The sequence below is a fragment of the Dipodomys merriami genome, unplaced genomic scaffold (genome assembly GCF_024711535.1).
Source record: "Dipodomys merriami isolate MVZ:Mamm:240054 unplaced genomic scaffold, mDipMer1.0.p SCAF_26, whole genome shotgun sequence".
Lineage (NCBI taxonomy): Eukaryota > Metazoa > Chordata > Mammalia > Rodentia > Heteromyidae > Dipodomys > Dipodomys merriami.
The window spans coordinates 13,836,957-13,859,970 of NW_027204048.1; the positions used below are offsets into that span (position 1 = coordinate 13,836,957).

Genomic DNA, 23,014 nt, shown 5'->3' on the forward strand with positions numbered 1-23,014 from the left:
TCTATTGTCTTAAAGGATAGCTTTGATTTCAGACAAATCATATTAGACTGTCATGAGGATGCCTCCTTTTAGGTCAGAAAGATGAAGGACTAAACGAGGGACTTCCACAACCTCACCCTGAAGGATCAGCGTTTTGCTTTTGCTTTTGTTTTGGTGATCCTTGGCGCTGGTGGAATGACCGGTGCCTAGCAGGTACATGGTTAATGTGGAGAAGGAATCAACCAGAAAATAAATTCAATTGAGAAATGACAGCAGAGCCCTTGCCCTGGAGCTGCTAAAACCCAATTTGGAGAAATGATACTGGTCTTGGTGGACTGTGTCCAAAGAGACTCCGAATTAAGGGTTGAAATGGGAGTTAAAAATAGCAAACATTTAAAACGTCATGTTTATTGGGACGAGTAAAGAGAGGTGTAAATGATGTGGAAGACAAGTAGAGGATGTCTTGGGGCAAAAGCTACGTGAGTAGAAAATAGTGTAACTCACCTGCGAAGCCTCTCTGGGTCTGTCTAACAGGAAAGACACAATGCTTAGCAGAGTTAGGGAAAGTTGATTCTGGCTTAATTTGGATCCCAAGCATCCCCATCCACAAAAACAACAACCTACCCTCTTCCTTCTACATGTTCTTTTAGGAAGCATTTACCTCTCTCATTTTTTCGATTCCCAGGGTGAAAATATAGGAAATGACGATCCATTCCTGAGTGGAAGGCCAGCGCTCCATTTTCACTAACACGATATAGTTGAAGAGCATCAGGTATCCGATATAGGCCAGCTGTAAAGAAATACAATATGGAACTCAGGTTGCAGAGGCCGGGGGAATGCCTGGCCTCAGGCAGGGCCAGCACACAGCACGACAGAACAAGGTCAATAGAGGGGACAGGGAATTTATACCCAAAGCTTTAAACCATCCAAGTTCAAATAGGGGAAAAACCCCATCATATTTGAGATAATTTAACATGCAATTTTCCCTTTTGACCCTTACAATTGTCTCTGGGGCCTATGTGGAGAGTCTCATCGGTCAGTACTTTGTTCCTTGTGTACCATCGTTCCTGATTTTGTTTTGCAATTGCCCAGATTTTTGTGTCTCCTGGCTTAAAAAAAAAAGGCAAGCTCAGAGCTTCTGGTGTGCAGGCTTCGACCTGAGCCGACCGGCTGAGGCCATACCATAGATTTTTATCTGAATATCAAGCAGATTAAATGTCTGTGAGGAGGACAGGGAGACATAGCTAACACGTATAGATTGATCAGACATGAAAACAGTCCAGATTTTATCTTAAGGTTCCACTTCAATTCTTCACTGCTCTCCTACCTCATTTTTTCTTCTCCTACCATAAAAATCCTTAGCTTCTTGGTGCTCTGGGGGAAGGTTTTTACCTAGTTTTCATTGTAAGACCAGACTGCCCTAACCAAGTTGGAGTACTGGTTTTTGATTTTTGCTTCTTTGAAACAAAAGGGGGTGGGGGAGGAAGGGAGAGAGAGAAAGAAAGAAAGAGAGAGAGAGAGGGGGGAGGGAGGGAGGGAGAGGGAGAGAGAGAGGGAGGAAAAGAGGGAGAGAGAAAAGGAGAAAGGAGGGAGAGAGAGAGGGAGGGAGAGAGGGAGAGAGAGAGAGGGACGGAGAGAGGGAGAGAGAGAGGGAGGGAGAGAAGGAGAGAGAGAGAGGGAGGGAGAGAGGGAGAAGGGGAGGGAGAGAGAAAGAGGGAGAGAGAGAGGGAAGGAGAGAGGGAAGGAAAGAAGGAGAGGGAGAGAGACATAAAGAGAGGGAGGAAGAGAGAAAGAGAGAGGGAAAGAGAGAAAGAGAGAGGGAGGGAGAGAGAGGGAGAGGAAGAGAAAGAGGGGATGAAACAATGAAAAGAAAGGCTTGGCTCTCTGTGGCCTGCGGTGGCCTAGTGTGGGCTTGAATCTTCATGAGCTGTAGCACCTGGGGGTTGAATCCTGATGAGACTGGCTGCAGTGTGGAATGATGGGAAAAGCTCCTCAGGGATCGGATTTGGCACCTGTCACTGGAAGATGAGTGAGGTGGAGCACTGGCGGGGGGGGGGGGGGGGGGGGCTCTTGCACGAGAAAACTCACGCAGAGTCCTCTGGGCCAGGCAGCGCCTCAAGTTGAGCAAGGCACTCAAACTGCCCTCGGGGGCCTTAGGCAGGAATGCAGAGCAGGAATACAGTCTCCTGTATGCTTCCCGGGCCATGTGGCAAAGCACAGGACACCACGTGGGTAATAGGACAGAGAGCTTGAGCATTCTGGAGAACTGCTGACAGGCGGGGCTGTGGAGGCGTGGAAGGGCCGAAGAAGCTTCGGCTGGGCTGTCAGGTACAGAGGGAACTGCATTGATGCTGCTTTACAGCACCTCCCTCTCTCCACGTTTTATTTATATATTTTTTTCTGTTTTTATTTTTGGTCCTGGGGCTTGATCTCAGGGTTCTGTCCCTGAGCTTTTGCACTCAAGGCTAGCATTCTACCATTCAAGCCACAGATCCACTCCCAGAGCCTCAGATCTCAGCCTCCTGAGTAGCTAGGATTACAGGCATACGCTCACAGCGTCTAGTTAGATTTTTAATATCAGTCGAAGGCTATCTTGGATGCTGTATGACATTGACAGCATCCTTGCAGACAAAACTACGGTACTTAATTCTTCCACTTCTCTCCACTTTTTCTTTGTGTTTGGGAATTGAGCCCAAGGCCTCATACATGCTAGGCAAGTGCTCTACCGCTGAGTTACATCCCCATCCATCTCTCTTCTCTTGAAAGTTGCAACTGCTTCACCCCCACCCCAGGACAGTCTGGTTAATCCATGCCTAGAAGTTCCCTTCCCTCTTCCTCTTCAGTATCATTAACAAATCCAAACAACCTCTTGGGAAGGTATTCTTACAGTCAGGTGGGTTACTGCTTTAAAAATTAGTTCAAAATGTCGTTTGGCTCACACGCTTTCGTTTCCCATCATATCACACTGGCAATTCTCTGCAGCCCCCATGAGTGCTGTTTAGCAAACTATAAAGGCAGTGAAAAACTCTCCAGTATGTTCCCATATTCTGCCTTGAAATCCCATCTCTTCCTGGTGGCTTCTCTCCTTCCCCACCTTACCCCCTGCTATTCTCTTATTCTCTCTCTACAGCCCTCTCCCCTATCACAGAAGTCTCCACATGTAACCCTAACACAACTCCCCCCCCCAGGGGGTTTTAGAACTCTAATTTCTGGCCTGGGGCAATGGTTCTAAGCCTAGATGCTTATGAAAATCACGCAGGGGTGTTCTGAAAGATCCTGATGCCCAGGCTCTGTCAGTCCAGTGACCTCAAAGCCCCTGGGCATGCAGTCCAGGTGTCCCGATTTTGTTTGTGTTTCTTACAGTGTTTCAGAGGCTAGATGTGGTGATGGGTGCTTGGAATCTCAGCAGATATGAGGCCAAGGTAGCAGGATTGTTGCACAAGGCCAGCCTAGGCTATGCAGTGAGAACAATGGGCAAACAAAGACACGATCATTCCCACTGCTCCAGGTGATTCTATTGTGGAACCAAGGCTGAGAAGCAATGGTCTGGGCAGTCTGCTGACAAAGTCCTTGTGGATGACAACTGTAGGTGGGTAAATGTGCACCAACCGAATCAAGGAACTAAGTTGCTGTAATACTGAACATGGATTGAGAAAGAAAAACAGATGGTTTGGAAGGAGTGAAGGAGAGGATTCTGTTCATATCAGATCCTTGGCACGGTTACCTTGGGAGAGGACTCTGTTCATATCAGATCCCTGGCACAGTTACCGAGGGAGAGGACTCTGTTCATATCAGATCCTTGGCACAGTTACCTGTAGGGACTTTTTTTTTTTTCATTTTCTTCTGCAAAGCTCCAGAGGGTTAGCCTGTAAGCCATTTCAGGCCAGTAGCCAACTTGATCATTAGCACCAGAGCAGCCAGGCTATGGGTAGAGTGAGTTTGTCTATGTTCCAATAGGTTTTTATTTATAAACCCTGGAATTTGAATTCCACATACATTTTAGGTCTCACACAATAGTGCTTTGGACCTATTTATTTTGGAATGTGAAAGATAGATGCTGGGAATATAGTTCAGCGGTAGAGTAGTTACCTAGCATGCGGCCCAGCCTTGGGTTCTAGTGTCAGCACTGAAAAGTAAATAAAAACATCAAAAAGGATTGTGAGCTTGCAGACCACAACAGCCGGCATGGATTTGGACTGCAGATCATTCTTTGCCAAATTCTGACCTAGGGGTAGGCAGCATAATGTAAGGGGAAGAACAGATATGGATGAAAAAATGATAATACACACGACATTTAGAAAGCCTCTGGAACTAGGTATGGTAGTGTACAACTATTATACCAGCTCTCAGGAGCCTGAGACAGGAGGATTGCAAGTTTGAGGTTAGGCCGGGCTACAATAGTGAGATCCTGTTACAAACAAACACAACATCAGAAGCAGAAAGTAAAAGAAGGGGAAGAAAGGAAGAACAAAGAGGAGGAGAGGAGGAAGAGAAAGAGGAAGAGGAGGAGAAGGAAAAGAAGAGGAAGAAGAAGAGGAAGAGGAGAGGAAGAGCAGGAGGAAGAGGAAGAAGGGGAGGAGGGAAAAGAAGATGGGGAGGAGTAGGGGGAGAAGGAGGAGGAAGAGGAGCAAGAAGAAGGAGAAAGAACCTCAAACACTGTAGGTGCTCAATAAATGACACTATTATCTTTGTGAAGGATAGATAACATACAACACCGATTACCTATATTTAGGCAATGTGATTGAGGAATAAGCATAGTTACATAGTTACAACGCCATTACACTTTGCATAGTGAATATTCGTGAGACCCTTCAGAGCAACTACTGACATTGTACCATCTTAAGGAGAGGCTGGACAAAATGGCACAAGTCATATGAATGGCCTTCCCGCCTTTCTGTCTCTCTGAAGACCCCTTACTTTCTATCATTGTGCTGTTTTCTACAGGATAAAAGTGATGTAGAGCTGAAGAACATGCAGAACTAGCCATGAGTTTTGCCGACTTCAAAAAAATAACATTAATACATTTGAAAATTTTACTTTCAATGAAACTAAATGTAAATTTTACATTTTAGTGATCTTTTTGAAGACTATCTTTTTTGGGGGGGGGTCCGGTCGTGGGGCCTGAACTCTGTGCCTGGGTGCTGTCCCTCAGTTCTTCAGCTCAAGGCTAGCACTCTGCCACTTGAGCCACAGCGCTACTTCTGGCTTTTTTCTTTTTGCTTATGTGGTGCTGAGGAATCGAACTCAGAGCCTCATGCATGCAAGGCAAGCGCTCTACCACTGAGCCACCTTCCCAGCCCCTGAAGACTATCTTTTAAAGAAAAAAAAAGAGCTCCTCCTTTAAATTGTTTTCAATTGGTGGCAATTTTCTCCCACCAGGGAATTAGTGGTAACATCTGGAGATGTGCTGATTGTCATCCTTAGAGGCTGGTGAGTACTATAGGCATCTGCTAAACACCCTACCAAAAAAAATTTACCTGCCTAAAATATCAATAGTGCTGGATTGTGAAGCCCTGAATTCAAGCCAGTGCTCAGCGTTAACCATACCAAAAAGTACCTCCTATAGTCACCTAAATCATCTTGGGGTCAGAACTAGGTTGTCCTGTCACTGATTCCAATGATTGCTAATTGTACTAGCCTTCATCTGATCCAGCTTCACTGGTTGGAGAGAATCAGACATGTCCTGGACCAGGGTTTACCTTAAAGGTAAAGAGTCATTGCAAGGGAGAAATGGAAAGCCAGCAGTCCAGCCCTTTCTCCCACATCAAAGGCCAATTCAGCCCCTGGGTTTGTAGGCAGGAAGTGTTTGTAGGGTGCAAAGTTCTTGCCAGGATTATAGGGTGCTGTGAGGAGCTATTGCTTGGAGTTGAATGTTATTCCATGTGTCTGAGTAAGAAAAATGTGTCTGATGGAACTATCAGGTTGGGAGGAATTGCACACGTACGCTGCTGTTTTGTGCTGGTGCGACTTCTACACTCTGCGTAATCCTGGCCCAAGCCCAGAGTCACAGTTAAACTATGCATCTGACCTGTCCAGAACAGGGAAGCATGTTGTAGACGGACATCTGTTTTCCTGCTAGACTACATTCATACTCCTCTCATGTCTATTTCTATTCATTCTCACATGTACCATGGCTTTCGTTTTCTCTAAAGAGGAGAAAGGTAGCCCGTGGGAGCTGCCTAACAAAGTCCAGAGATAATCTTGTAAAGCTGTCGGGAAAGCAAGGTCATGGGGCCTTGATTCCTGCCCCTGCGATACATAGATTGCAGAGAAACCCCCACAGGTGCATGCGCAGTAGCTGCTGGCCCCTATGGCTGTCACTTAGGAAAGAGGAGAAGAAAGATGCTTACAGTATAGAACCAGAACTTGACGATGGGTGCGTTGTAGAATTCATAGATTTTTCTGCCCAGGGGGATTAACCGGTGCCGGCTCTGAACTTCTTCTTCATCTTTCTTCCTGGATGATTCCCCACTGTTTCGTCCCAACATTGCCTATAATGGGAGAGAACCAATACCATGGAATCAGGACTCTGTGCCCATTTTACAGACGAAGAAAGGCTGCTCATGGACCCCAAGAGTTCATAGGACCTAAGACCAGTTGACAGGCTTAACCTGCCAAGGTCCTTGTCTCCAAGGTGCTGGAGATCTTCTTAAGGATGCAACTACTGCCAGGCATGGTAGTGTATGCCTATAATATCAGCACTTGAGAGGTTGAACCATAAATTCCGAGCCAGTCTGAGCTACCTAGGGAGAACTCTATCTCAAGAAACAAAACAAAAATGAACAAAAGAATGGACTTATGCCCTTCTCCACAACATCTCTGTGACATCTAGAATAATAATTTAATATTGCAAAGAAAAGAATAGATAAAGAACCCAGGCAGACACATTTATTGGGACAGCAAGTGACAGAATACCCCAGAGATGGCTGAAGATTCTAATGATGAAGAATTCCAGGCTAGTCCATCCAAAGGGGAATAGGTGACTCCTTGGGAAAGTTGTTTTAACATGTCTGAGACTTTCTTTATCAGTAAAACAGAACTAATAAGAGCTTCTGCCATAGAGTTTGTTTGCAAATCACTTAATAGCTTCTCACTTAACTCATCTTCAAAGTAATCTCAGACCCGCTTCAATAACCTAGGTAGGATCTTCCACCAAAGACAAAAGACGTTGCTATTATTGATAATGGACTTGGCTACTGATTCTTTGGTATTGTGCCAAGATCAGGTTAGTTCCACAATGATGAAAAATGAGATTTTTATTAAATGTGAAAAACAGGGTAAGAAATTGTAGCTTATTAGGGCTGACAAGGATTGGGGATAGAATGCTTGAGCTGATGGATCTAATTAATTTAAGTTTGTACTAAAGCTGAGGACAGAGATCAGCAATAGTACATGATTCCATTTTCAAGCCATCCTATCCAAAATATACAAATATTACTTCCAATGACTTCAATCATTGCCTCATATAACGACCACTTCAGATAGGAAGTGAAGTGATTTGAACAACTTCATTCAAATATCTGACAATCACAAATGACTTATCTTTCATCATTAAGTGTTTTTATTTTTTGAAAAAGCAGCTTGTATTTCTCTGGAGACACTGGCTAGAAAATTACCTTCAGTTCAAGAATAGATCAGATTATACTCTCAGGCTTATCTAAACTCATTTATTTATCACTAAGCAGAGCCAATTTTCATGAAGACATAGTGTAATAGGCCCAAATAGGATTCTATAATCTTGAATCACTGACCTCAAGATACATTATACTTTTCCTTTTAGAATTTACACATTTATATAAGATAATTGTTCTATTCCTATGCTTGCTAGGTGATCCATTTGGAGATAGAATGAGATAACTGGAAAGTTAGGTGGGAGATATTTGTTGTTTTTGTCTTTGAGTTATGGAGCTTGAACTCGGGTCTTGGGCGCTGTCCCTGAGCTTTGTCCGCTCAAGGCTAACGCTCTAGCACTTTGAACCACAGCACCACTTCTGGTGGCTTTTCCTGTCCAGGCTGGCTTAGAACCACCATCCTTAGATCTCAGCTTCCTGATTAGCTAGGATTACAGGTGTAGGCCACTGGTGCCTGGCTCAGATTGGAAATTTTTAAGCATCTTCAGGGTCACATCTTGGGGTAACCTCTTGGGACAGTGGCTATAAGCCGATAGCAGAGCGGTAAGCTGCTCTGAGGTGCTAAGCATGTTGGGACTTTATTCGATAAAGTGCACAGTGGAACCTTGCACTTACTTGGTCATATGGACAAAATGTGAATACATCATTAAAGCTTGTGTTTTCTTTATTATTCACCTCCATTCTGAAGTAGATGCATTATAAAATGCCCATCTTTCCTGGGCTTTTAGTAAAGCTCTTTTGTATTATATTAAGTCTAGCCTTAGTAACCAAATTTGCTGAATTTGTTGATTTCTTTTCCCCATTGTCAAATATTCCTTCTGACATGACTTACAGCAGAAATTGAATGTCACAGTCTGGACTTGAAAACCTTTGACACAGATGTCAGAGTGGAGAAAGATCCTTTGAGGTAAGCTAAGCTTCTCGGGGCTATAGAGATGAAGCAAGTGGAGGCTGATATTTTTGGAAGGGCCAAAGGATGTCCGATTCCAAGAGAGGATCAGATCAAGTATCAATCCTATGAAGGGAACGAGGTGTCAACAAACTGCTCTCACCAATTCTGTCTGGGTTAGCTACCAACTAGAGCCCAGGCAAGGATAGAATTCTCCAGGGTCAGCAAGCTCTTCTTTCAAGACATTCACTGTCCTACCCTGAGCCTCAGTCCACAAGTCTCTTCCTTCCTCTCCTTTTTGTAGTCTCTGCCTGGATAGAATAAGTTCAGGCCATTCTGTCATTGTCCTGTCCCTACTTAAGTTCTCAGTGAACAAGGCCAGCTCCATTCTTTGACAAGAACCTTGGCTCTTGGACTAGAGAGAGATCTTTTCTTGTGGTTTCTTGAAAGGTCAGAACTACAGAGCTCTGGAGAACCATGGAGAACTCAGATTCAGCTCCTGGCTGCCTTCCTAGGATGTATGTCCAAATGTTAAGACCATGCCATACTTGACCTAAGAGGATTGAGAATCATTTGGATTTTTTTTTTAAAAGACTAGGTCATAAGCCAAACTTGCTGCACATTTCCATGCATGATGAGAAGACATTCTCTCAGTCCATTAACTATTGGCTAACAGAATTGCCAATGGAAATCTGTATGCCTACTCTCAGCTTCGTCAATAATCTGAGTAAAACTGGACAGTTTAATCTCTCAGTTCCAACTTCCTTGTGTGTTAAATGCTGATAATAATACTGCCTTCCTCTTGTATCCAGTATGAGGGTTCTATGAGCAAGTCTAAAAATTATTAGTGAATATTTATCAGTGTGTGACCATTCTGGTCTCGGTGGTTTACATGTGCACTTTAAAGCCCAACCAACTGTTGGACACTGGTGGCTCATGCCTATAATCCTAGCTTCTCAGGAGGCTGAGATCTGAAGATCAAAGTTTGAAGCCAGCTTGGGCAGGACAGCCATGTGACTCATATGTCCAATGAATCACCAACAAGTCAGAAGTGGAACAGAGCTGTGGCTCAAGTGGTAGAGCACTAGTCTTGAGCAGAAAAGCTAAGGGTCAGCACCTAGGCCCTGAGTTCAAGCCCTAGTACTAACACTCACTCACACACACACACACACACACACACACACACACACACACACGTACACACACAAATAATAACAACAAAAAGAGCACAATCACTGGTGAGGCAGACAAAATTATTATTCTACTCTAGAGGGTATGAAATCGTGCTCAGGGTCAGGCAGTGATCGGGAAATTGGCAGAGAATTGCTGACTCCAGAGCTCACCCTCTACTCTTGTGCTGCAATACTCAAAAAAGATTCAGTATTATTGGAACCTACGTTTCTACCCATACTTAAAATATTCTTTCTCCTCTAAGAAGGGGTTCAGAGGCCACAATGATGATAAAAATCTTTAGGAAAGGAAGTTCCTGATGTTAACAGAGAAGTGATCAGGGGCCTGTAACAGATTTCTATAAAGATCAGAAACTGAAACAAAAGTTGGCCTTTCCCCCCTTGGCTCAGGGGTTGTGTCTGTAAATCAACCTGTAGGGATGGCCAGCTAGAAAGGCATTATTTTGTACCTGGAGGAAGAATAATTCCCAGGTTGGTCTCACCAGGCGAATCAAGGCAAAGGCCTTTGTCACCTGAGCAAAAACCAATTATCATTTTCTCCTCTCCCAGTTCCTTCTGGGACATTACTACTGTGGCCACTGACCAGGGCGGTGGAGAGGGCAAGGCGCAGCAGACAGTCCTTAGGAAGCTGCCGCTTGATATCTCCCAAGATAGGAAGGCTTGTTTGTCCCTTTGGTCGTACGGGATATATTTAGCCTTTGGACATCAGCCAGCGGCAGTCACGCTGCTTAGGCTGGGGATTGTGGGAAGCTGTCCCATCGACGAGCAGCTGTCCCCTTCCTTCTGCAGAACAAAGCACCCATGTTCTATAATTACCCCAGGAAAAGCTAATAAAAGCTTCCCACACAGACCTCAAAAATTCAATTAGTGCCCTGTTTTTGTGAGCCTGACCCCGAAGACAGATGCAAGCAGAGCTTCTGACCAGCAAAACAGTTCCAGGGCAGAAAAGCCGACTGCTTTTCCCAGATCGCGGATCCCCTTTTCCTTCTCTTGTGCGAAGGCTGCGCTATCAGCTAGTTGGCCTGCCTGGAAAATTTAGGAGCCATTGTTTTGGATTCCATTGGCTTGTCTGTACCACTGACTAGCTGAAGGGTTTCACAGATAATTGGGCCCATTTTGTTTTGTACGTGTGTGTGTGTGTGTGTGTGTGTGTGTGTGTGTGTGTGTGTGTGTGTGTGTGCGTACACAGGACCGTTCTCTGCTGACACGCTTCTCCCAGAAGGTACAAGAACCCACATGATTAAACCCGCTGGGAAACTGTTCCGACAGCGGTCTGACCTCAAGACTTACTAAGCCCTGTCAACAGGAAGAGTGAGTTAGGAAGTCTGCCCAGGGAAAACAACGGAACAGTCTTTGCTTACTGTCAGCTCCATGTCTTCTTCTTCTTTTTCCTTGGCGGGCTTCTCTGGTTCTTCGGGTTCCTTCTCCTGGAGGTGGATCTCTTGGGCCTGAGTCATATAAGGCATGTCATCTTTGTTCTTGAACTCCAAGCTGAGAATTGAAGGAGGAAGTAGAATTCCCAGAATTACCTAAAGTAATAATAATGATAATAATAATAATCACATTTAAAGGATAAAGATTAGGATGGTTGCTTAGAATCAGAGGGTCTCTGGTGTCTATGTGTGCATGTATGTGGGTGTACGCAGGTGTTGTACACCCTGGGTGTGCATGTATGTGGGTGTACGCAGGTGTTGTACACCCTGGGTGTGCATGTATGTGGGTATACGCAGGTGTTGTACACCCTGGGTGGGGACCTGGGTATCTGCATAAACACATTTATGTGAAGAGGGTTACTTTGGCCTGTCAGACAAATACTTATTTCACTCAAATACACCGTATTCTTCTAACACCCATTTGTATGAGAGAAACTAAGGGAGGGAAGGGGGAAGAAGATGTTATTCAAAACCAAAATGGGAAAGATTCACCATTACCATTTAGCCCTTCAATAGCACTTGGCTTTATAAAAATCGGGTCATACGTAGGTCCACTGGTTAGTGTGTTTGCTAGTGTGTCCAGTATAGCTGACCTGGTGCCCGATTATCTCTGCGAATTAAAGTTGTTCTAGGTAAAAGTGGAACCAGGTAATGTGAGAGGATGGTGGGGTTGGAGATGGGGGAGAAGGATGGAAAGGGCGGCATGGATCAAGATGCGCTGTCCTCATCAACTGCTAAGTGGAACTGAAATGCCTTTATGCAGCTGTTTAAAGGTCATTTTAAAACACAAGTAAAGAATTGTTGTCAGTTGTTCAAAACTAACCCCGGAAGAATACACGTAGGAAAGCATATCCTTTATTGTAGAGCATTTGGACAACATCTGAGATGGCACCACAGAACCTCTCCCCCGACCAGCTCTGCATTCATCCTTGCGCAGAAATCCCAGGAGAGGCAGTACAACATTTCCCTCCACTATGAACACATGTGCATCTGAGCATCTGTACGTGAGGAGAACCAGCAATCTTCTCCATTGTCAGGGAACAGGTGTGTTTCTGAGTGGGAAGAGCAATGTCTGACTTGTGTTCCCTTGACTCCTACTTCTCTCTGTCCTCACATGTTCCTGGTGAAGATGAGCCTCCCTGGAAACACTGCACCCAGGCAAGGGGCTCAGAAGGATATTGAAGGATCAATAAAAAATGGTACAGAAGAGCCAGGTGCTGGTGGTGCGCATGCCTGTAATCCTAGCTACTCAGGAGTCTGAGACCAGAGGATTGTGGTTTGAAGCCAACCCTGGAAGGAACGTTGATGAGACTGATCTCCAGTGAACTACCATGAAACCTGGAAGTGGAGCTATGGCTCAAATGGTAGCATGCTAACCCTGAGCAAAAAATTCAGGGATAGCTCAGCTCAGGCCCTGAGTTCAAGCCCCAGGACCAGCACACACACACACACACACACACACACACACACACACACACACACACACACACACACACACACACACACACACACAAATGATGCGCAAAAGTGAAGTAATTCAGGCTCAGAAATACTAATGGGGCTTGCTTGCTTTCATATGTGGAAACTAGATCTAAAATTCAAATATGCACAGACAAACAAACTGACCAAAGGATGGTAGACTCAGGGGAGGAATCCAAAGGTGTAGCAACCAGTATACTATTTATCAAAATGAATATAAGGAAGTACAAACATGTTTTTTGGGGGGTAGGGGGGAAGAGGACATATGATGCTCAAGTCGCAAGACAGGACTCAAAATGCTCATGGGGACCCTAGAGCAGTCAGGGCCAAGGGACAGCAATGACCCTGAATTCTGGCAGGTCTAAGGAGGCTCAGATGACGTGCTGGCAGCTTCTGGGGACATGACACCCTGTTCTGGGATCTAAAGGCTGTCTTGGCTCCCTGCTTGAAGCCAGGATTGGCAGTTACTACCAGTGTGTGGGTGGAATGTTGTCCATGACCCACTTTATGGAACACTTCTGTGACTGAGGACTGGGAAAAGCCCGGGGGAGGATGGAGGAGAAGAGGGCGTGTTCAATACAGCTGTGGCAAAAGTTACAGACGCATAGAAAGAGTAAGTTTGGACATCTGATAAACAACAGGAGTATTACAGGTGCACCATCACATTGCAAACTGGAAAATGTGTTAAGAGAGAAGACTGAAAGCTGAGGCTATGGATCAAGGGCAAATGTGGGCTTTGATTTCCCTACACCGTGAGAAGAGAAAGAGACTAGACTGGGATTATGTAGCCAAGTCTTGACATACAAATCCACCTGTTTGACTTTATGAGAAAGTTTAACGTTTCCTTCCACCACATCATCTGATCAGAGCCAAGGTCTTAATGCATGTCTACGACAGCCAGAGGTCAGGTCCCTCCATGGTGAACTGTGGCCTGAGTGAGAATCCTCAGGCAATTGGCACAAGGACCTATGGCACATATATATGACCTTCATTTTTGGACCCTTTGAAGTGATCTTAATAGTAAACACTATTGTTAGAGATTTGGGATGGGGTAATGTCCGAGCCGCTTCAACCACTTTGGAAAGCAGTATGGAGGTTCCTCAGAAGACTTCACATAGATCTCCCCTATGATCCAGCAACCCCACTTTTGGGCATTTACCCAAATGTTTACAAACAAGACCACACTAAAGCTACCAGCACAACTATGTTTATTGCAGCATTATTTACCATAGCTAAGATATGGAACCAACCCAGATGCCCCTCAGTAGATGAATGGATCAAGAAAATGTGGTATATATACACAATGGAATTCTATGCCTCCATCAGAAAGAATGACATTTCCCCATTTGTTAGGAAATGGAAAGGTTTGGAAAAAATTATATTAAGTGAAGTAAGCCAGGCCCAAAGAAGCATAGGTCCCATGGTTTCCCTTATTTGCAATATCTAGTATAGGTATGAGTCAAGCGGAAAAGGTCAGATAATGTGATGTTAGGAAAATGAACCCTTAAATATGTATTTTAATGTTTTCGTTTCTTTCATGCATGTGTTTCTAACGCATTTATAAGATTATTTCTTTGTTGCTTTGTATGTCCCTCCCCCACAGTGTAACCCCCGCTTTCACTATATTTGATGTCAGTATAACATGTGGAGGAGATGGGGACAAACAAGTCGTTTAAGGATTCAGGTGGACCTGTTGCAACAATGAGAAGTACAAAATGTCATGTCAAAACCAGCTTTACAATGTCGGTGTGGGGGGGGGGAGGGGGGTATAATTGGGTGGGGGGAGGGAGGTAAAATTGGGTGGGGGGAGGGGGGAGGCCGGGAAGGGAAGTGAAGGGTAAACAAAGGAGGAGGCTGCAATGCTTGGTAAGAAATGTATGCATTATCCTGCCCATGTAATTGTAGCCCCCCTGTACAGTATGTTCTCAAATAAAATAAAATACAATTAAAAAAAAATAGAAATACTACAAAAAAAGGTCATGATGAACACCTGTGACTAAGCATCATCTTCCTGAGATTAAAGAGCCCCTCATGCCCCTGCAGATTTGTATGTGAAACTCTAATCCACCCTTAGACTGTCACAGGGCCTTCTTGGGCAGGCTGACCTTGAGGCCTGAGTTCTTGCGCATGCGGAGTCGGCCCATCCACATGTCGGTGAGTAACATCTGACTGCACGTGTGTGCAATGAAGTCACGGTGCTTGGCAGCCACAGCCAGCTGCAGGCACGTGGCATTGCTCCAGTTCTTCAACTCATACGTCAGTAGTTTCATGGCCAACTGCTCATCCTGCTTATAGGACTGGTCCAAGAGTTCCACAGCCAGCTGGCCAAAGTCTCTGAAAGAGAGAATATGTACAGGAGGCCTCAGACCAATGCAGAGACTTCCATGACACTGACCAACTACAAAAGATAGTTACTGTGTGTGTGGTTGTTTCATCTGAGGTCTACTCTATACTCATAAATCCATCCATCCCACGTCCACTGTGTGTCAGATCCTATGTCGAGGGAACTGCGGATGGGAGTCAAACAAGGCATCATCTCTGGATTCCTGACTCCAAATTCGAGGCATACGGATGATCCAGGCAGCCTAATCCATGAGCACATATGCTCCCTCAAGTTACTTAAATTCTCAGAGCCTCATCGAACAAAGTGCATGACCATAGGTACTTGCTCTCAGGGTACATGTCTAACATAGCACTGTGCACCATCATGGTTAACCACGCCCAGAGTCTGGGTGCACTGTTGGGGTGGTACTGCGTCCCCTTAAACTTTTGTGGCCTCTCCCATTCCCCCACCCCCAGCATGATCAGCCCATTTCCTGGGGTTAGCCAACCTGGAGTTGTGGTTCAGCTCCTGGGAAATGTCATCTACCATGTCGTTCTCCGAGGCCTCGTGAGCCATGGCTTTGCAGAGTTTGCAGGCCACCAGGGCCTTGGCCATGGCCTCCTCACCATGCTGCCAGAAGAACAGGGCCATCTTCTGCCTCTTCATGAGGACAGCCCACACCATCAGCTCGTGGAAAGGGAAAGGGAAGTGGTTGATCTCTGGGTCATCCAAATCGATGTCCACCTCCTCTTCACGTTTCTTGGTGGTCTTTCGGCCTCGTCTCAAGGGAATATCATCCTGCAGGTTCAGAGAAACACACCCAGGCTGAGTTGCAAACGAAATCACATCAGTGAATTCCTATGTATTGCATTTCTTCCACTGGTTCACTTCTTGGAGCAACACTGAAATAAACCAGAGCCGCTGCTATTCTCCAAGAACTCACAAGCGCAGCTACGGCTACTTTTAAAATAAGGCAGATGCACACACATAATCCTACGGGCACATGTCAGTGTATACTTTAGTTAAAAAGTATTCATAGTTTTTAAGCCAGGTGTAGTGACTACATGTAATCCCAGCACTGAAAGATGGGGACAGATACAAGAGGTTGGTGAGTTTGAGGCCAGCCTGGACTATCAAGCAAGACCCTGTCTCAAAAAGAATACATATATATGTATATTATATATTATATATGTGTAGATATATGTAGATATATGTATATATACACATACATAATATATTATATATAATGCTATTTGGGGCTTTTCTGTGTTTACTTTGTCTATCTTTTATCTTTCATCTATCTCTTATCTTTGTCTATCTTTTAACTCCTTGTAGGTAGGGTTGCTGATGGACAGTGCTACCCTTTTGCCGAAGGGTCCAAGAATATTCTCTATTTTATGTTTGCATGTATGACAATTGCCATTTGAAATGTAATCTGTCTCGAGTCTGTACATACCTGGCAGTGAAGTAGGTCTAGCCTTTGAATCCACCGTCACTGTAAACACCCATGAGTAGATTTGGCCTACTGGAATTTCTATGCTTGGTTTTCAAGTTCATATTTCAAATAGGACTTATTTATTTTAGTATGTTGGCAATGCTAGCAGAGCTTCCTGATGGAAATGTCAAAGCGACTGATGACCCTTGGAAAAAGCTTTATTTATTCTTTTATAGTAGAATCATATAATAAGCCTTCCAATGGAAATGAAGTCATTTCTTGGGGGGGGGAGTACTGGAGTTTGAACTCAGGGCCTTGTTCTTAATGCACCAGAAGTTCTACCACTTGAAACATACACCTTGATCCTTTTTGCTTCATGTTATTTTTCTTTTTTAAATAGGACCGTGTAGCTATGCCTGAGCCAACCTGACTGCCTTCCTTCTATTTACGTTTCCGGCATGGCTTAGATGTTGGGCCCATGCCACCCTCCTAGGTTTTATTGGTTGAGTGGGGTCTTGTGAAGATTTTTACCTCGTCTGGCCTCAAACCAGGATTTCCCTGATCTCAGCCTCCCGAAAGTAGCTAGGATTACAGGCAAGAGCCACTGTGCCTGGCTTCATTGTTTTTGTTTTTTTTTTTCTGGCTTCTATTTTTAAATGTGCAATAAAGTGAATAATTGACACTAATACTTTGAGCAAACACTTACTTCCATTCCCAGCAGTTTCAAGGCTTTAGGCTGTTAAAAAAATGTGAATAAAGTTAGATCTTTCTTTCATCAAAGTAAGAAAAGAACTCTAAGATATTGTAAAGAAGTAATATAAGAACTCCATTGTACCATGTAGCACTAATTTTAGTTCACTGACTAAAATACCCACAAGAGGAACCTATTATAGAAATTTTGAGAATCATCAGGATTTCTGTGATTTTTGGTAAGCCATATTACTTTAAGAAAATGGAGAAATATAATGGGATTGCCCAAAGGGGGAGCCTGAAGGTTTATAATGTTTATTTTGTGGACTAAGATTTCTTTTACCACCTAATAATCATCAAGCTTGGCAGAGAGCTCCATTATATCCAGTGTTTGAATAAATGCTGTGGTCTGATTGTTCCCCTCCTTACAGTCACACAGGGAACTCTTTACTCCTGAGCAATGGTATTAGTATTGGCATTAGGAAGTTATTGGGCCAAGAGGAAAGATTGAGATTAGTTTCCTTATCACAGGGGCCCTTGGGAGCTGAGTAGATTCGTGTTGCTTATAGTCTGTGGTTATAGCAGCTTGAGCACACTAAGACTGATAAGCAAAAAAAAACATACAAACAGACCCAATGAGATATTTCTGACAAACCACTCTGGAAACTTGGAGTACTGTTCAGAATGTATGTTTAGATGCTTCCTATTGGCCAAGGGGGAGTGGCCAGAGGGCAGGTGCAGAGGGTGGCTCAAAGTGCCCAGTGGCACAGGAAATGTTAGACACCAACCAGTGGCACTGGCCGTGCTGGGAACCTATAATATATAGGCACAATATATAAAGCAACTCAGTAACTTACAGAGTTCCATTTCTGTTTAGCAAGGGAGACAAAGAATTCCATCTAAGGGCTCAGGAGCACGAATTCTGTGCTTCTAAGTTTTATACAGTGATTAGATGACATCTTAAATAATAAGGTTACAGCAAGTATAGTTCCTCACATTTTGTTGTTGTTGTTGTTGTTGGTGGTGGTTGTGGGCTTGAACTCAGGGCCTGGGCATTGTCTCTGAGCTTTTGCGCTTGAGCTGTCACTTTAAGCCACAGCTCCACTTCTGGTTTTCTGGTGGTTAACTGGAGGTAAGAGTCTCATGGACTTTCCTGTCTGGGTTGGCTTTGAACCATGATTCTCAGGTCTCAGCCTCCTGAGTAGCTAGGAATTACAGGTGTGAGCCACCAGCACCCCACTAGTTTCTCAAAATTTTATGACCTCGCCTGTTATCCTTTCTGCTTCAGCTTTTAAAATAGGCACCCTCCTAAAGCTCTGTGGATTTCTTTCCCTCACAGTTACACCTTTTGGTGTTTCCAAATGTCTCTACTTGTTCTAAAAAAAATATTTTCACACACACACACATACACACACACAACTTTGTTAAAAATAAAAGTCAACAAGATATAAAAAAGGAAACTGAAAAACATAAAAATAGTGTTAAAATGTTTTTTTTTAAGAGAGAAGAGAAAGAAAAGAAAAAAGAAATCATGCCCACCAGCAGCAAGGACAGCAGTTCTCAGTAGGTCATCCATGAATCCCTGAAGTTCCCTGAGAGACACTTTGGAGAGTGAGTAAAGTTCACATTCGTAGTACTAAGGATAGTATGGTGTAACAGATCTCATTATTATGTTCACAGTAATTTGGTGGTTCAGAGCCCTGGGGAGTTGGGTGCCTCAGCCCGAGTAGAGGAAGGCTCAACTTTACTACTTCATTAAGTCTCACTAAGAGGCATTTGCAGAGAACACAAAAAAACAAACAAGGCCATGCACCAGTGGCTTATGCCTGTAACCCTAGCTACTCAGGAGGCTGTGATTTGAGGACTGCAGTTTGAAGCCAGCCCAGGCAGGAAATGTCCATGGGACTCTTTTCTCCAATGAACCACAAAAAGCCAGAAGTGGAGCTGTGACTCAAGTGGTAGAACGCTAGCCTTGAGCACAAAAGACTAGAGACAGTGTCTAGGCCCAGAGTTCAAGCCCCAGGACCAGCAAAAACAAAACAGCAGCAGCAGCAACAACAACAAAAAAACCTACCTCCCAAATCCCAACCAAACCAAACAACAACAAAAAAATTTAAAAAACCCCAAACAAACAAAAATACTCCCTCAAAACCCCAACAACCCCCAAAACAGGGCATTCTTTCAGGATATTCTTACTAATCACGTTGTATCTCTACCTCCTATTTCATAAGTACCTTCTGATCACTGGGGCAGAGGGAATTATGCCATTTCGGGGATTGAATTATGGCCACTTGGTTTTTCATGGAATATCACTTTTATTTGAGGGAATGCTTGGTCGACAGATTGCAGTTACTTAGGCTTGGACATGGGGCACATAGTTGTGGAATGATTCAAATCCTTCGAAGAAAGCACTTGACCGTATTTGTTGCCGAATTTAATTTTAATTATTTTATTATTATTATTTTAGTGGTTTGGATGAAGGAAAAAAAAGGGGAAATTTCCTCTTTCTCAAGTAGTCTCCTCTTCCCAGATAAAGAAGCCATATTCCCCAATGTCTCACACCCTAGTCCTCCCAGGAGAAGCCCAATAATACATGAGGAGTCTCACCCTCTTGGGGCCAAAGAGATTATGGTAGAGGGTCCTGAAGCGCTTGCGAGTGTAGTTGCAGCGGTAAGCCCCACCCATCAGGTACTCGATCACCAGGCCTATGTCAATCAAGCTGATTCTGTAGTCTGGGGGCAGGTTTCCCTGTTGGGGAAGAATGGAACAAACAAACATCCAAAAGACAGAGTGGTTTACTACAGGCTCCAGTGTGTGTTCTGTAACTATTTTAGAGTAAAAAAATATGATGAAAAAAAAAAAAGAAACATGAATGTATTATTATGCTGGTTAATGAATTCACCTTAAAATAGATCCAACCGAAACCTGGATATTCTCGCTTGGAAAGAAGAATAAGTTAAATAAGAAGATGAAGTAACCGTCGGCAATAACAGAAAATCAAAATATTTATTCAGGTCTTCAGCTGAGGAGAAAAAAAACCAGTGTAGCAGAAACACAAGGCCCAACATGGCACAGGCTACCATTCCCAGCCACAAAGTCCCCGGATGTTTCTAAGTCCCGCCCTCTCTCTGGCCTAGGCTTGATACCACCCTCTTGTAGGTCATTCAGTTTCCTCCCACTAACTAAAGGAAGACTCCTCCCTGAAGTTCAGTGCCATTACCAGAGCTGAGAAACTTTCCACTTGGATCTTCTTTAATCCCCAACCCCAGGAATCAGCATGTTTTTCAGAAAAGAGAACCTCATCATACTGTCATGATGGACTTGTATAATGAATCTCTCTTGTGCTTAAAGGGAGGCAGGCAGGGATAGAAGAAGACATGTGGTCAATGGAGCATTTTCCTAGGATACAAAAGAACTTTCCCTTTTCCTTCAAACAGACCTAGAGTTATGGTGTGTCATCTATCTATCTATCTATCTATCTATCTATCTATCTATCTATCTATCTATCTATCTAGGCATCAAGGATCAAACCTGGGCCTGGAGCATGGTCTAGCTTCTCCTGGCTTTCCCTGTGCAGATGCAAACAGCAGGTCAGTTTCTGCTTATTAGCTCTGGCTCTGGGATTGAGCTGGTATTGCGAGAGGTCGAGGCACTTCTGGAAGTGCAGTAATGGCAAGAAGCAACATGACCCAACTGTCACCATCTGGATTAGCTTCTCCATTGGGAAAGCGTTCTGTACATGCACGGGCAGCCACGGCCCTGGCTAGTCACTGCATCTGGAGATTCTAGAAAGTCAGGAGGATCTTGTTTTCCTTTTTCTTTGTGGAATGACCCACACAGGTGGCGGTGTACCATTTCTGCTGCTTCACAGAAGAGGATCTTAATCTATTGTGGGTTTCTTTCTTTCTTTCTTTTTTGTTTTAAATCAACTTGGGGGATTAGGATAATCTGGGAAGTTTGGTAAGGGTACAGAGGACTGGCTCATTTTCTGCCTAGTTCATTGGGCTTTAAGCGCATTTCTTGGTGGTTGTGATACTCACTGAAGACTGTAAAATGCTTCTTTATTGAATAAGCATCCAGTGGCATGACACCGCACATGGAGTCATTCAGAGTGTGAAACAAGTATCCCTCATCTCTAATAGACTCATTTCATTCTTTTGCTGAGCTGAAGGTAATCATCCTCGTTCAGCCTTCCTAGGGATAACTGTGCTCATTAGAACATTTGGGGCTCAAGGTGAACCATGTATCCTATAATTGAATCTATAGTTTTAGGGTATCCTTCCTCTTCAAAATCCTTGCATTTCTCATGCCTCAGATAGAGCCTGGGAGAAGGTAGGCATGTGTAGACTGTTTCTCTGTGGAGAATGTAATCCAGTAAAATTGAAGTTAATTGCAGTGGTTGGAAAGCATTGTGGGTTTGGGGGCATGTTGGTATTATGTTTTCAGGAACAGAATGAACTAGCCACAGTGTCTTAGTCATACCTGGTTCTGGTTCACTGGAAATTTGATTTGAAACATTAGACTCCTGTAAGTGTAGCTCAGTGGCGATGCTGTGTAGCTGCATGATGGCCTGTCTCATATGTCTGAGATTCCATGACTGCTCCGTAGACTTAATTACTACCCCTCGAATGAATTAGCTCCCACTGCCTCCCACTGGGGTCTGAGGCTTCCATACTGGGGCAGAAGTCAGGCTTGGGGATCTAATGTGAGGCTGGGAAAAATGGGACCGTGTGATGGATCTCACACATGAGACATAGAATGTCTCCCATCTACCACTTTGGTCCATCAAAACCCCATCAGAATTTCAGAATCTCTTTTGTTTGGAGATGGTTTCATCAACCCGATCAAGTCAGCAAGCGAAACTGTCCTCAGGCTATTGACAAAGACCCATTGCCTGACTTGGTTATAAAAAGTTATGACAAAAGGCATTTGAAAGGGGGCACAGAAAAGGTTTAAGACAGTTAACTTTTCAGTCAGTGCCCTTTCTATAAACACTGAACTGAGCTGGAAGGCCTTTCCCCAGAAACTGCTTCTCTTCACTCTTTGGGGGCAGTCTGTCATGTCAGGGTGCCTGTAGACCCAGCTATGCTATTCAAGAGTAGAAAAGTCTAGCGCAAGGGTCATGCCTGGGCTAGTCATCGCATACATACTTGGCTCGAGCAAGGATGACTTCACAGGATACTCACCCACCTCAGCTTTGTTATTTTCCCTGGCATTGCGAGATGGGCAAGGTAAAGAATGTGGGCTTGTGGTGATCCAGCCTGGGCTTTTGTCTGTCCTTCATATAATCCAGTAAATCAGGGCCGCTTCCCAGTAAGAGGTGACTGAGCCCCATGGCATCTATGGTTTTTAATGCTCCAATGCCAGATATGAAAAATGTCCCCAAATGACTCATTGTGATGCTATGAAAAAGCAATTGATGCAAGTCTATGAACTTGTGCCTGCTTCTGATCTTGTAATATGTTCCTAAATGTAAAACGTAGGGAATAGTGAGTTTGCTAGCCGGGTAGTTGGTTTTGAGAAAATCAGCCATGACATTCCATTTGAATTCTAAGTACAAGATACTGATATTTCCCAAGCACTAATACTGAATGGAAATATTTATGTTGATTGAGTAGGTGATAGTAGTAGTAGTAGTAAAATTCAAATAAAAATTTAAGGGGCAAAGAAAACATTTTATTTAACCAAATGATTGTATTCATCAAGGTCTGATAGTAATATACACTTTTAAGGGAGCTAAAGGACTCTTTCCTTATAAAGGTTGAATATTTCAGAATGATTGATATAGGTGGTCAGATCTGAAGCTAGAGAAAATTGAATGACCCTTTAAGGCTTTCAAGGTCAAAAAAAGTAATTTACATTGTGTGTGACCACAAGAGGGCAATGTTCACACTAGTATTGAACAGCCTGCTCTGTTTCACCAGTCTAAGAAGGTGAATCCAGGATTTGGTAGGACCAGAAGACA

The 23,014-nt window shown here is 43.9% G+C and overlaps 1 protein-coding gene across 18 annotated transcripts in view; it reads right to left on the reverse strand.

Annotated features, from left to right (window-relative positions):
- Window positions 1-23,014, reverse strand: part of Trpm3 (transient receptor potential cation channel subfamily M member 3) — a 517,403-nt gene that overhangs the window by 70,416 nt on the left and 423,973 nt on the right. For 8 of the 18 annotated variants that reach the window (XM_070035726.1, XM_070035724.1, XM_070035719.1 and 5 more), the window contains 8 exons: window positions 19,952-19,987; window positions 19,657-19,797; window positions 17,066-17,095; window positions 15,433-15,722; window positions 14,707-14,935; window positions 11,051-11,218; window positions 6,330-6,470; window positions 641-769 (listed from right to left, as the gene is read on the reverse strand). In XM_070035726.1, coding sequence (XP_069891827.1) covers window positions 641-769; window positions 6,330-6,470; window positions 11,051-11,218; window positions 14,707-14,935; window positions 15,433-15,722; window positions 17,066-17,095; window positions 19,657-19,797; window positions 19,952-19,987 — 1,164 coding nt within the window. The remainder of the gene's footprint in view (window positions 1-640; window positions 770-6,329; window positions 6,471-11,050; window positions 11,219-14,706; window positions 14,936-15,432; window positions 15,723-17,065; window positions 17,096-19,656; window positions 19,798-19,951; window positions 19,988-23,014) is intronic. The other 10 variants (XM_070035729.1, XM_070035727.1, XM_070035723.1 and 7 more) reach the window with 3 other exon arrangements.